The sequence below is a fragment of the Neomonachus schauinslandi genome, chromosome 15, assembly GCF_002201575.2.
Source record: "Neomonachus schauinslandi chromosome 15, ASM220157v2, whole genome shotgun sequence".
NCBI lineage: Eukaryota > Metazoa > Chordata > Mammalia > Carnivora > Phocidae > Neomonachus > Neomonachus schauinslandi.
This window is the reverse complement of record NC_058417.1, coordinates 43,163,509-43,178,458: the sequence shown is the minus strand read 5'-3', so window position 1 is coordinate 43,178,458 and position 14,950 is coordinate 43,163,509. Positions and strand designations below refer to the sequence as shown.

The 14,950-nt window shown below is 49.3% G+C and overlaps 1 protein-coding gene across 4 annotated transcripts in view; it reads right to left on the bottom strand.

Moving 5' to 3' along the window:
* MAPT (microtubule associated protein tau) overlaps window positions 1-14,950 on the bottom strand; it is a 94,816-nt gene that overhangs the window by 37,059 nt on the left and 42,807 nt on the right. For all 4 annotated transcript variants that reach the window (XM_044921896.1, XM_021678484.1, XM_021678485.1 and 1 more), the window contains exons 2-3: window positions 7,769-7,927; window positions 3,592-3,678 (exon numbers count right to left, since the gene is read on the bottom strand). In XM_044921896.1, coding sequence (XP_044777831.1) covers window positions 3,592-3,678; window positions 7,769-7,910 — 229 coding nt within the window. In that variant the 5' untranslated portion in view covers window positions 7,911-7,927. The remainder of the gene's footprint in view (window positions 1-3,591; window positions 3,679-7,768; window positions 7,928-14,950) is intronic.

Sequence of the window (14,950 nt, the reverse complement as noted above, 5' to 3'; positions counted from 1 at the left end):
CACAGCCTTCAAACGACCTTCACTGTCAGGATGAGGCCCCGCCTCTCTCCATTTCAAAAGACCAACTCACAAAGCAGAAACTACTTTGATGAGTCGGTGGGGGGCTTGCTGCTGGACTTCTGCGTGGGTGTTCTCCACAAATGGAGCCCTGGAAAAAGGCTGCAGTTTCCCAAATGGCTGCCGTGAGCACCATTTTTAGGAAGGAACGAAGACTCCTGTCTGGGGATGTTTCCCCCACTCTCCATTGCTGGTGAAATCTTGTTCCAGAACTCTTCTGCCTGTCTTGTTGGGCACCCTCCAAATCACTACGCCAACAGCTGAATCTTTATGTAAGCCCAAAGAGGAGGACGAGAAGGGGATGAAAGCAAGCTCTCTGGGCTGAGCTCACCACTTCCTAAGGGCACGGGCAGCTCTGAGAGCCCCTGGTGGCCCTGAGGTCACCACTATTTCTGGTCGGTGCCCTGACTGAGCTACTCCCATCATCTGTGTTGACAGGGCAATCTGGTCATGCCTGTTCTATGCAAACATGTTTGAAGCAACGGTCCTAGAAATGGATGCTAGATTACATTGCTGAACTCCTTAGGGGTTGTCCCATTAAGATCCTCCAAAGGTGTGGGTTAGTCATCTGGACCTGCCACATGCTGGGGTACCCCACTAGGAGGTGACTCTGTCACTGGGCAGAGTCCCAGCAGGAGAGGGGACTGAGCTTGGGGGTGAAGAAGGCAGAATCTGCTGCTGGCCTGCCTCAGAGGACCTGGCAGAGAGCTCTGAGCTGACATGCTAGCTGAGACGGGAGAAGAGAAGCTGGAAGGATTCCAGAAGGCCCTCTGTCCTCCGAGAGGCTGGCAGGCAGCCACAGAAGCAACAGGGCATCAAGGCACCAAACTCAGAACGACCAAAGATTCCCAGAACCCAGCATCCACCCACGTGGCTGCCTCGCTTGGGGAGAGCATCACCCCTATTCACACCCACTCCTCCACATAGGGCAGCCGGGCACCCGGCAAGGGTCTCTTCCACCCCGCCATGGGAGTGACCCTCACCTGTGGCTCCTTCTGGGATCTCCGTGTGGGGCTGAGCGGCTGCCTGCTCGCCAGGGGCTCCCTCATCCACTAAGGGCGCTGTCACGTCTGAAAACCGAGAGTCGCCTTAGGGGGGCTAGAATGAGCCAGGCCAAGCCCCTCACCTTACTTCTAGTGTGGGAGCAGGCAGGGGCGGGGAGGCAGGAGGGGACTCAGCGGCATGCAAAAAGCAATACCACAAAGCAGGGCCCAGAGCCGTGCTCTTGCCTGATGTCTCCGCAGGAAGCACATTCATATCCTGCTTGGTGGCATTGGCTCATGAGACGCCCAGGCCATCTGCTGGGGACAGCCCCCATGTCAACATTGCAGCAAAAGAGACTGCTGGGTGTGGGCCCAGGTGCTTTTAAAGAAGAAATGTTGAAAATCAGATCATCTCTGTGAGGCTTTGAGCAAGACCTTTGTTCTCTGGGCCTCAGTTTCCTCATCTGCGAAATGGGAGCAAGTGCTCTCCCAACTCCAAGCCCCCTGTCCCCTGAGCCCATGACTGATGGTTGGAAGCACAGACTCCCCTGGGGGGCAACGAACAGGCTGGTCCTGTCCAGAGTTGGGTGCTTGACAACAGGCCTACAGATGGTTCACCTTCAGAGCAGAGGCCAGAGGTAAAAACCCACCACCAGGAATGGCTGTCAGCCTCTCATCAGGGTTAACCCTTCCAAATCAGCAGTCCTCCCCGAGCACTGCCCTGGCACACTCCCAGGCTGTTCCAGGCAGACATAAGGAGTTGTCAGCTTTGAAAGCTTTCCAAGAGCCTGAGTCAGTTTAGTCAAATGGAACCCATTTTAATTATGGTCGTCTCAGGAGCAGGCTGAGCAGCCTGGCAAAGCCCACCCCCAGCAGGGCCCCCTTCCTCATGGGGTGGGAGTGGAAGCTCTTGGGGCTCACACATGTACAGGATCCAGAGTGCAGCAAGACTTGGCTGGAAGATTCTTCCAGAATAATGTTGATGGGAGCACTGAAAACCTTGATTTGGGAGGCTGCCATGAAGTCTGGCGTTAGGCTCTGAGGATCTTCGCAGGGCGGTAGCAACTTGCAAAACTGTCCTAACAAGATCAGCAGGAAAGGTCTTGCATTACCAGCTCTAAGAAGAGCAAAGAGCACTAGGCCTGGGTATTCTCCTCACTAGGCTGAGCACCACGGGGGAAGGGCCACGCCCATTTTCTTCCCCACAGACGACGCACCCTTATGCCAAGCAACTGGCAGGCACTTGACAGTTGCTTTGTGAATTCATTCAAAAGTGGACACTTGGGGAGATGCTGGGCCAGGTTCTCATCCTGTGACAGCCTCTAAAGTCATGGGCAGGGCCAGGAGAAGTGCTGAGAAGCCTCCTGGGGGATGGATGGGAAGATGGAAGGGCAGATACCACAGACTGGTTACTCAAAAGCCATCCTCAATGCCCCTCTCCCTTGATTTCTCTGACTAATAAGTCGGAAAGCAAAATGTTCCATGTTCCAGCCTCCTGCTTGCAGCCAGGGCAGCCATGAGACTCAGCTCTGGCCAGTGAGACATAAGTGGGAGTCAGCTAGCTGGGGCTTGTCGGAAAACTCTTGCTTTCCTAATAAAAAGGAAACACATTTGGTTTCAGGGCCCTTTTGGCCACTTTGCTTTGCTAATTTCTTCTTGCTCTGAAAGCAGATGTGATGCTTGGAAGTGCCACAGCCATCTTGTCACTATGAAGCAACAATCCAACTATTCAGGATGGCAGCAGATAAAGACAGAAGAGCGCTGATGACCCTGGGGACCTGCTGCCCTCCAGACGTCTTATTATGTGAGACACAGAAACCTCTTCATATCTATGCCCCAGCTAGTTGGGTTTTCCATGATCTGAAATCAAATGCAGTCTCAACAGACATAGATGGGAAGAGCAGGTAGTCGAAATCGGGACCAAGGAGCTCTTCAGGAAATACATGAGGAGCTTTATAATAACCTAGACACCAAACGTCTAGAGAGGACAGGTTAGGAGATGTGCTGGAATGAACACCCTGGCCAAGGTCCAGAGGCCTGGACCAAGCCTAGAGCCCAAGAAATGAAGGATACTAAACCAGAGCAGTCCCAACATGTGAGCTTGGAGATGTGCACTGAGCTGGCCCCTTCCTCAGCCCAAAGGCTGCTCTGGGGCCTGGTGGCTCCTGAGAGAAGAGCAAGGTGGGTGGGGGCTTCTGAAGGAGTATGGGGAGGATGATCAACATGGAGCAGGGGCTTTGTGGAGCCATGCTCAGGCCCCGCTTTGCCACAGATCCTGGCCTCTGCAAATGCGGCCGCCTCAAAGCCCACACACAACGAAGGTGCCCAAACCTGGCCCTGGTGAGCAAGGCATCAAAGCAGGGCTTGGCTCCCGTCACATTCCGGGGCCCGAGCCCGTCCTGCAAAGCCCCGAACAAGCATGTCTCAGCCAGAGGGAGAGGCGGCAGCCACCGCAGCCAGGAAGGGGGGCACGCAGGGCTGAAAGCATGGCTAAGCGCAGGCTGGAGGTGTGGAGTGGCTGTCTGAATGAAGCAATGACAGGAGGGCCCACCTTCGGCGGTCGGCGTGCTCTTAGCATCAGAGGTTTCAGAGCCCGGTTCCTCAGATCCATCATCAGCGGGGGTCTGCAGGGGAGATTCTGGAACATACACAATGAGCCCCTCAGAACGGCGGCCTCTCCCCACCCCTCCTTTTGGCTTCAGGAGGAAATGGGGAGCAGCGTCTTTCAGACCTGAAAATCCCCCAGCTGTGGAACCCAGATGGATGGGACGTGGCCACATGATAAATTCACCAAGGGGACTGATCCCACCCCCACCCCAACACAACTGCATCCTCACACCAGGGTCATCAGGCAAAGATGCTCGTTCCTGGGTGAGAAGAGAAACTGCTTTTTAATCAGCTGGTGGTTTCAAAGGAGGCAAGGGCTCTTATATTGACAAAAGGGAGGCTGATTCTACAAAGCCAAGCTGTAAATAAACCCGCTGCTGTGTCTTTCCTGACGGAGAGGTTCATGGGAGATCACTACCACTCGTCGATGACAAGTAGACGCCTGGAAAAACACTCAGATCCAACTCCTTCCTCTGAAAAGGAATGAGCTCAGGGCAGACACCGTGACTTGTAACTGGACTTCTGGCTGTGTGTCTGGATTTGACTCAGCTCCTTGCATAGAAAGATCTCCAGGTACTGACCGACAGAACTGGAGTCACACCAGTTCTGTAACACCTGAAATGTATGCCACGGTTATCCACAAGACAACTGTCCTTTCAGAATCCGGAGCCAAGGAGGCTCTGGTGGGCTCCAGGAAAGCCACTCCACCCGGGGCGGGGGCAGCCTTGGAGACATTTTCAGGGCAGGGTCTGCGGGTGGGGGTGGGTTTGTGCACGAAGAAGAACCCCAAAACGAGAAAAGGCAGGTGGTGTTCAACTGCACTGGGAGATCAGATACCATTGCTAAAATGCTGGCATTGGGTACCCGGCCCTGGGGGCGACCATCTGGCCAGAAGAAGGGCTCATTCTAAACCAGTTTCCAGCACACACACAGAAGCCTGAGCCCGGGGCTTGCAAAAACCTGCCAACTGCCTTAAGAAGGCTTTGGACAAATGGTGAGGAAGCATCTGCAGACTGTCTGCTGGGTCTTGCCATTACTAATCAGCCTTGACTGTCCGAGTACAGAAGCATAAGGCACGAGGTGCCCCAAGCACGCTTGTCCCGGAATAGCCCCTCCCCTGCTCGGTCCCGAGCCTGCCATCCTCACCATTTCCATTAGCCTTGTTAAATTTCTTGGAGGGAGGGAAAGAAGGAGGAAGAAGCCTCTTCTGAATGTCTTATCTGGAAGGTCTAAGAAGTTAACCCACTAACACCTTTTAATTCCTTAGGGTGCATTATTCTATCAGTTAACCCCCTGTCCTCTCTCCCACCTGGCAGCTCTTGGCTGTATCGAATCCTTGTCCAACTGGGAGCCTCCATGTAAATACTCTTCGTTCTAGTATTTTATACGTGGTTTCTTGTCATTATTCAAGATAGTCAGTCACTTATCTAAAACGTTGCTAGTAAAGTGACACCTTCTTGCCAAGACATACCGCTCACTCCCCGTATAAAAATAACTCATTTTAAATCCTTAGAAGCAAGAATAAATTTGATGAGAACTATGGAATCTCTTAAGTATCACTTGCTTTCTTAGGAAGTATATGCTTTGGGTAAATAAACTATATACAAACGTTTTCCTTTCATAACAGTGACAAAAAGTTAGCAACTTAAATTTTGCATATATATATATATATGATACCTATATCATATATATATATATATATGTTTTAGCATAAATCTTCTGATCATGTTTTATGAAGAATTGAGTGGTTTTAGGAAGCATACGTGAGACAGTTGTGAAACACAAAAGAACTTGGTAAACTTGTTCTAACCTTACAAATTGAATTTCATTTCTCCTCCAAAAAGTAGGAATGGTAAAAACCACCTTTTCTCCTAGACTTTTTTTTAATGAAATTTTTATTTGAGAGCAGTTTTAGATTTACAGAAAAATTGCAAAGATACTCCAGAGAATATACCCCACATCCAGCTTCCCCAATTATTAACATCCTACATTGTTACAGTACATTCTTTGCAACATTGTATATATTTTAAATTTAATTTTTAAACCAGCCTACTCTAAATAGAGCATCACTGGCACAATTCACACGGGGCAGAATTCAGTACATGGTGATTCTAAGTTGGATTCCACCCACGAGGGGTTCCCAGGGCACCTGGCTGAGGGACAAGGGACAAAACGGATGACAAGGAGCTGAGCAGCCCTTCTGATAGGGCAGCACCACCTAGCAGCCTGTGACTCAGAGAGGGAATTCCCCTTGTCATCTGTCAACCAGGGAAAGTGACACCTGCCCTTAGCACTTACTGTGAGCACTGCCTGAGACATTGATGGCGAAGGCGTTTGCAATCCTAGAGTTCTACAAAAATGCCTGAATTACCATTTTAAGGAAGTTCCCTTATAAGCAGGGTGGCCACAGACTTTATTACCCAAATCGGGACACGTGAGTTTGGAAGCAGCGATGGCCATCATGACATAGAACAGACTTGCGCGGGGATGTGTGGGCTCAGGTCCTCAGAGGAAGGAGCTCTTAGGGCCCCAGTCAGGGGGTCAGGGAGTCAGGGAACGAGGCAAACTCTGGCTCCCATCCCAAGCTGCCTCAGCCAGTGAGGGCTGTGGGGAGAAAGCTGGGGTGCCACTAACCTTTGGAATCGAGTCCTGGGGGCCACCACCCCTCTCATTCTACACACCTGGGGTCTGGGTGGAGACAGAAAGGGGGAAGGGGCTGTAGAGGGAGGGGGTGGGGGGGAGAGAGCAGGAGAAAGAAAAACAAGGTGGGAAGAGAAAGAGGGAAGGAGGAAAAGGAGAACGTGGGAGAGGAGGAGACAGTGGGGGACAAAGGGAGTAAGGGAGAGAGCAGGACTGAAAGGAGAAAGCAGATTTCTTCACTGCCCTCCCTGGGAGCTGCACCTTAGCAGCTCTGGCTGGAGCCGGGCTATGGTTGGAGAGAGGTCAGAACGCACATTTTTTTGCCCCCATTTGGAGCTTGACATTAGGAGGGCAGGTCTGGCTCCCTGGGACACTTGGCTGGCATGGATATTTCCCCCCACTCCCCTCCCCCAGCACCTGGGCCTGGGAGGCCCTGAGAAGGCCACAGTGCAGCCTCTGAGCTCCCCAGGATAGCGTACCCACTCCTCCTTCACCTCCTCCAGCCGGGAGCCCACTTGTCTGATCCCCGGGTTCCTCTGACTCCTACATTCTCTGCTTAAACAGAGAGACAGAAGTCACCTTTGGAACCAGGCCCCCGAGAAGTCCTGCAAGTAGGGATTATTGCTCCTCACGCTTCCCCAACCCAGGGGACCGGCTGGTGACCCCACCTCCTGCAGGGAAACTTCCCGGACAGATGAACCCTCTGCCACTTCCGGCCACTACTCCATACCCCAGGCTGCAAAGTGTTTTTATTATTTTTAGCATTAACAGAGAACAAGAGCAGGGTGTTTGCTATTTTGTCTCCTTAGAAATGGGTCTGGAGGGCAGGGACGGAATCCTTACGCTAGGGCCGCTTGGAGCTGCAGGCAAGGACGCAGAGGACGGCGTCCGAAGCAGGAGAGAGGGCATAGTGTTCTCCAGGGGCCTCCCCAGACTCCGTGGTCAGTGAAATGAAACACATGTGTTTGGTAGGGGAGAGGAGGAGGCCAAGACAATTTGGCCCAAAGACTGTATTAGAGACTATTTAGAGGTTTCGAGGATGCAGTTTGTTAGTGTAGGTACAGCAGGAATCCCAGAGCTGACCGACTCTTGCTGAAACAGGGCCCAGACAGGCTCGTAAGGAGGACACACAAATAACATCCAAAGCCGAGGATTCTGCATGCTAATGCATGCGGCTGGTTTAAAGATTAATCGATGTGGCTGAAGACTCAAGTGAGCACCCTGTATTCATCAGACTGACAAACCCCCTGCAGTCCTTGTCACGCTGCTGTCCACACGTGTCAAACTCTCCTTTGGAAAGGTATTCTCAAAGAGCCTCACATTTTGAGTTCTCTTGGCCCTTTCAAATTAAGAGGCTTCACTCTGTTGACAATCCAACAGAAGTATTTAAAATTCCTTTTAAAATGCGCACCCCTCCGGCCAGCCCTTCCCGGAGCAAGTGCCTGAGCGTGCTGTGTGTGCGTGCATGGCCATGCACTCACCTTTCAGGCCATGGTCCACGTCCCCTTCGTGGTCTTGCAGTAGGGTGTAGCCCCCCTGAGAGGGGAGATCTTTCCTCTCCCCCATCCCGTACGCCCCAGCATGATCTTCCATCATGGTGAACTCCTGGCGGGGCTCAGCCATCCTGGGTCAAGGCCCACCTGGGGAAGGGAGATGGGGAGGATGAGCGGGGCATGCTGAGCGGAGGGACCTACACGCTTGGGGGGTGGGGTCGGGGAAGGGAGAGAAGTGCCACCTCCCCAGGGGGTCGCAGAAGACAACTCTCCGCCTCCCCATCCCCTCCCCATGGGATGCCCAACCTCATCCCATGTGCCCTGTTTACCTGTATGGGCACTTTTTTTTTTTTTTTTTAAGATTTTATTCATTTGACAGAGAGACGCAGCGAGAGAGGGAACACAAGCAGGGGGAGCGGGAGAGGGAGAAGCAGGCTTCCCGCGGAGCAGGGAGCCCGACGCGGGGCTCGATCCCAGGACCTGAGCCGAAGGCAGACGCTCAACGACCGAGCCACCCAGGCGCCCCCCTGTATGGGCACTTTTCATTCACCTGTATCACATCCAGTCCTACTCAAAACCACCAGGTGGGCAGGTCCAGCGGGCCTGACTTGTTAAGCCCAGCACTCCTTCCACTTCATTAAAATATAAATGCTGCTGACTAGTAGCTTGATTTTAAAAATTTTTTAATGGAAAGCGTAAGACCAAACAGGAGAGGGAAGACATCAGCAGGTAAGGAAAATGAAGCACAGAGAAGCAACCATGATCTTTCCATCACAAGACAACAGTGAAGCAAAACTGACTCTTGACCCAAATGTCCCGAATCGCCCCTCCCCCCTAGCTCTGAGTGGAATGGCCCCTCCTGGAGGTCAGGGCTGCGCCTCCACTCACCTCAGGGGCCCCCACCAGGCCCCTCAGGTATGCATTCCAAGGTTGGGGCTCAGAAATCCCGAACAGCTGAAGAGTAACATGTACACCTCCCCCTGGAGCCCCAGCCGGACCGGCTGCTCCAGCTCCACAGAACCCACCAGAAATGGTCATTTGCTCATACTCTGTCCTCATCTTTATTGAGAATATTTAGTTCATGATTTTAAAAGTAACTCCTAACTTTGAATTTCTGCACGTCTGAGTATGCCATTTTGCTCTGGTCCATTCATGCCACTTTGGGTTATTCTATTATTTTCATTTTTTATCTCTGCAATTTGAGTCTTCTGTCTTTTACTTTGTTATCTTCCTTTTAAGGATTTTATTTTTAAGCAATCTCTACACCCAATGCGGGGCTCGAACTCATGACCCCAAGATCAAGAGTCACATTCTCTACTGACTGAGCCAGCCAGGTGCCCCAATACCTTCCTTTTAAATTACTCATCTCATATTATCTATTTTCTACTTTATATTTATTTTTACTCTTATCTCTGAAACTCTCCTGTTTTGTTTGTTTCTACTTCCTCTCTTTACCCTTCTGTAATTTTTGGTCTTGATTTTTATTTCTAACCCTTTAAAAATCTCAGCTCTGTCTTGATTTATTTTACATGTATTCAATTGATTTATTACATAGTTACATAAGTATACATAATAAATACACACATGTACATGTAAGTATATGTAAGTAAATATATATAATAAACACAAGTTGACTTATTTTACATGTATTTATTTATATCTTTATAGTGTTTTGTTATTTTTACTTTTACTTTTTGCCCCAGATTCATGTCAGTTTTTCATTTAATTAATATTTTAACTTGAGATAATTTTAGACTTACAGACTTACAGATAATTTTAGACTTAGGAAAAGTAGCCCAGAGGATCATTTTATTATTTCTAACCTTTTGAAGTCCCTTTCAAATATATTTGCCTGTGTTATCCTTCTATCTTTCTGACTTTTTACATTGTACTTGTTTTCTTTTAATCTTTCCTTCTTATAATTGTAACTTTTATAATTTATCATAATTTTAATCTAAATTTAGTCTTTATTTTCATTTTTAAAATGTGTGCTGCCATTTCCCCTTCTTTAATTGCCTTCATTTATGTTCTTTCTTTTATTCTAATTGGATGTAAACATTACTTAAAAATAAAATCTTAAAAAAAAAAAAAAAAAAAAGAGCCCAGCAGGACCTCTGCTGTGTGGGTAGCCTGGCCCCACTTAGGTATTTACCGCCTATAGAGAAGGGGCCTCTTTTCATTCTGACCGAGGACCCTGTGCCTCAGGGAGCTCTTGGCAAAGGCATCGAAGATCGAGGTTCTTCAAATCCTTGACATCTCCCCAACGATGAGCAGGATTTTATTTTGGGCAGATCAGAGTGCCCATTCATCCTTCAAGGCTTAGGACTTGGTGGTGATATTCTCTAACCTTAGATATGCTAATGGTCTGTTGCCCTTAGAAAGTCCCAAAACATCAGAACCCCTCTTCTAAGGGGGACCAGTTATCTGAGAAAACTATTGCTCCCCACCCAGCTCTAGGAAGTAGCATCTTCCTCGCTGGTGGAGCCTCTCAGGGCGTCCCTGATCACCACCCAATGGCTTGTCCCCGAGACTGGTCCATGAGTCACTTCATCTGGCTGAGTCATCAGATGCCCCACCCTGGAGCGGTGGGATCACCCCAGAAGCTCAAGGCCTCCCAAGCTGGCTGGAGACACTACACCTGACCCAGATGAGCCAGGCTAGCCAACTCAGGTTATCCCGTGCAAGCTGCAGCTCAAGATTCAGTGAATGCTAAGTTTAATGAGCTCTGTGGTTTTGTCCTCTTTAGATTTGATCAATTCCTTTCAATGAATGACCAAGTTTCCCCTCCTGGAACATGGCAGATGGAGGTGTACAAGTAAAAATCTCATTTACTGGTTTCCTCTTTTATAAAATGCCCGTTTATATCCTTTGCACCTCTGTTCAGATCTCAGTGCTCATTGTAATGACTTGAGTGGGCTCTTCATACATCAATAACATCAACCCTTTATCACATTTGTGGCAGATAGTTTCTCCAGTCAGTCACCTTTATTTTAGTTCCTGATGGCTTCTTACCAGCAAGGCTTTTTTTTTTTTTTAAAGATTTATTTATTTATTTGAGGGGAAAAGGGCAAAAGGAGAGGGAGAGAGAATCCTCAAGCCGACTTCTCACTGAGTGTAGAGCCTGACTCGGGGCTCGATCCCAGGACCCTGAGATCATGACCTGAGTCGAAACCAAGAGTCAGCTGCTGAACTGACTGAGCCGCCCATCGCCCCCGGCCAGCAAGTTTTAATAGTTATATAGTCACATCTATTTTCCGTTGTGATTTATTCTATTGCTACGGCACACAAAGATCATCGATTTTTTCTCTTTTTTTAAGACTTTTACTTTTTTACCATTTTTTTTTAAAGATTTTATTTATTTATTTGAAGAGAGAGACACAGCGAGAGAGGGAACACAAGCAGGGGGAGTGGGAGAGGGAGAAGCAGGCTTCCCACAGAGCAGGGAGCCCGATGCGGGGCTCGATCCCAGGACCCTGGGATCACGACCTGAGCCGAAGGCAGACGCTTAACAACTGAGCCACCCAGGCGCCCACTTTTTTACTTTTTAAAGATTTTATTTACTCATTTGAGAGAGAGAGAACACACGAGGGGGAATGGCAGAGGGAGAAGCAGAAGCAGGCTTCCCGCTGAACAGGGAGCCTGATGTGGGACTCAATCCCAGGACCCTGGGATCATGACCTGAGCCGAAGGCAGATGCTTAACCAACTGAGCCACCCAGGCGCCCCTCATCAATAGCTTCTGCTACGTTTTCAGTGATCTAATTCTTTACATTTGACTTCTTAATTCATCTGGAATTTATTTAGGTGTATGACATGAGGTGAGAATCTAAACATTTCCTCCCAAATATAATAGTTAAACCAACGGCCCAGCCCTAGTCATAGAATCTGTCCTCTCGCCCAAGCAAATGAACCAGCTACTCTGCCCCACTTATCTGCCTGTATTGGTGTTAAAGTTGCCCCCCAACCACACCCCCGAGTGAAACTTTGGATCTCAAGTCTTATTCTTTAGGTGGCCATGGACACTCTCATTTTCTTTTTCAAAACTGTTTGACCTTCTGGGGCGCCTGGGTGGCTCCGTTGGTTAGGCGTCTGCTTTCGGCTCAGGTCATGATCCCAGGGTCCTGGGATAGAGTCCCGCATCGGACTCCCTGCTCGGTGGAGAGCCTGCTTCTCCCTCTCCCTCTGCTGCTCCCCCTGCTTGTGCGCTCTCTCAAATAAATAAAATCTTAAAAAAACCCAAAAAACTGTTTGACCTTCTTGCATGTTTTCTCTTGCAGATGTCCTTTAGAATATTTTTTCTCAAATTCTCAAAATTCCATTGGGATTTTGGCTGGAATTGTGTCATGTGCCAAGATGATAAAAATTGCTCTCTTCAGAATATTTAGTGTTCCTATTGGAGGAGCATAGTGTGTCTTCCCATTCATTCTGGTTCCCAAATCTCTCTGGGTGGAGGTGGGGAACGTAGGCCTGCACTTCCCTGGTGGGGAGGTCACTCTTGATGTCTTGCCATCTTCTGTGCTGACTTTGTGAGTGGGACCCTCACCCTCATCGTGCTGATGATTTATGAAGGGATCTGGGTTTCTGCAGTGGAGGTGATCAGGCTGCAGTTCCAATGCCGAGACTGGCCCAGAAGTGACAGGTTCCCCTTGAGGTCTCCGGGGAATAAACACAGGAAATATTTTCTAGGCCTCTCTCTATCAGACAGATGTGATCCCTTAGCAGAAAATCTCTCACTCAATGAGCTTGTGAAAAGAAGTTGGCAGAGTTCAGGAGGGTTTTGCAGAAGAATGCAGGGGTGGGAGGGGGCATTCTCCTCTTTTCTCTACTCCTGAGGTCAGTTTGCCCCCAATCCAGTGGTTGGTTGCTCCTATTTTAAAATCACCGGTTTTCAAGAAAGCAGTTCTTCCAAAGGAGTCTGGGAGATGTGAGACGCTGGGGCCCCGCATGCACTATATGGTTCTCCACATTCTGCTCATGGTTAAGTCATGAAGTCCCAAAGCCCACCCTCCACTTATGCCCTGAAAAGGGGGGGGCTCCCCGATTAAAGTTCTCTTCTTCCGACAAATGGTACAGCCACACATCCCAGCCCTAAGACTCTCAGCCAAAGACAGCAGACTGGAAAACACAAAAATAAGCACAGCCCTGAGGTGGGTACACAGCCCAGACTAGACTCGGTCACCACCCCACGGATCCCTGTAATCTAAGAGGGACGCACAGACGGGAAAATAAACACACAGGGAGTTGTTTTCCGAAGGCTACCCTCTGCTTTCTTATTCTTCTAAATCAACCAATTTCTCCTCTCTCTCTCTCATTTCCTACCTCCTATTTTCCCAGGCAGTGACTTAAAGGCAGTGGGGGGTAGGAGGTAAGCAAGAAATTTTAGGAGGGGCATAAAAGTTGAGTTAAATCTGTAAACTAAAAAGGGTCATTTTTTAGGCACCCTTGGGGAAAGTTCCTAACTAGAGAAGACAAGAGCCAGAGCATCCTGGGGTCTGTCCCTGTCATTCTGGAGCTGAGCCAGCTTTGGCCTGCAAGGGAAGGTGCCTTGTCCTGTGAGAGGTCACATCCCCAGCCCCACGCCACCTTGCTGATGGACAGAGTCAGAGTGGGGCAGAGAAGGGGTCAAGTGTCCACAGGGTGAGAGGGACAGACAGACAAAGAAGACATACAGGTGAAGACAGGATAAGGGAAAGGCAAGGGGGTGAAGGCACAGGGAGGGATGAATCCCTGAATCAAATCATGACTGCTGCTACCCAGTCTTTTATTATTATTATTATTATTATTATTATTATTATTGAGGAAAAAGTCACACAACGGAAGATTAACCATTTTAAAGTGAACAATTCAGTGGCATTTAGTACATTCACAATGTGGGCAACTACCACCTCTAACTAGCTCCAAAACATTTTCATCACCCCAAAAAGAAACGCTGTGCCCATGAAACAGTTTCTCCTCATCCCCCCTACCCCTACTCCCTGCCGGCCACCCGTCTACTTTCTGTCTCCATGGATTATGTATTTCAGGTAACTGAAATCATTGACTATGCGGCCTTTTTTGTGACTGGTTTCTCTCACTTAGCATAATGCTGTCAGGACTCAGGGCTTCATTTCTTAGTAAGATTCCACTGTATGGACACACCGCATTTTATTTATCCATTTACCCTTTGATGGACACTCATGGTCTTTTAATAAATGACAAGTTTGGAAACAAGGTAAAATAGAATTTTTTATTGTGACTTTTACCTGATAATGGTGAAACTGGGGTGGAGGGAGAAGAAAGATGTGGGCGGGAAGGGGGGATGACGGAAGAAGGAGACCGGCAGGGGGCCCCAGACAACCTTCAACTTGTCTTCACTTTGCCAAGGCTGGGCCCCCATGGGGCACAGGGATGTGTAGGTGTTGTGTAAGTGAGGCCATGCCCCAGCTCCTTTCTGCTCGCAAAGAATGAGAACTTCCGAGGCTGCAAGGAGCCAACTTTCTGCCTGGCAGAGATCACGTCTTCTGTGGAGCTTACCTGAAGAGGCACCTCTGTTTTCTGATCATCCCAGGCTGCCCTCGGAAGTGTCCAGAGGTGGATGAGGGAACCCCAGGCACCTAGTCCAGCTGAGAAGTGACTTCTGGAAGGTCACCAGGGGACTCTGCTCACTATTTGGAGCGCATTTACCATTTTCCTTGACCCTTCCCCATGACAGAACATCTAGGTTCACTACAAACCCGTGAGGTTGGCAGGACACAAATCCCAGACAGGTAAAGGCCCCCAGAGGCTAAATGACTTGCCGAGGACCATGGAGGCAGTCTGGAACCTGACTCAGATTCAGATAGGGCTCCCTTGGCCCTGCTGTCCTCTGGGACACAGATTTCTGGCAGTTCGGTTGCCTCCGTGTGCTCCCCATCCAGGCCTTTCCTCCTGCACGGTTCTCCAGGGGCTCTGTAGGTTTATTCTGACCTAGGGTGGTCTTTACCTGGTGTAGATGAAAATCAAATGGCCTTCCCGCACCTACTGCCTGTTTCCTGTTCCTCCTAATTGTCTTACCCACAGCATTGCAGTTTGGTAATGAGTAATTCAGGTTCTAGAAAGCTCCTTGGGTAAGCCAGGGCAACACTACCAACCCTTTTGGCAGCTTTGGAATATTAATAGCATCTGCTTATGTGAGCCCTGTCTATAGCCAGTC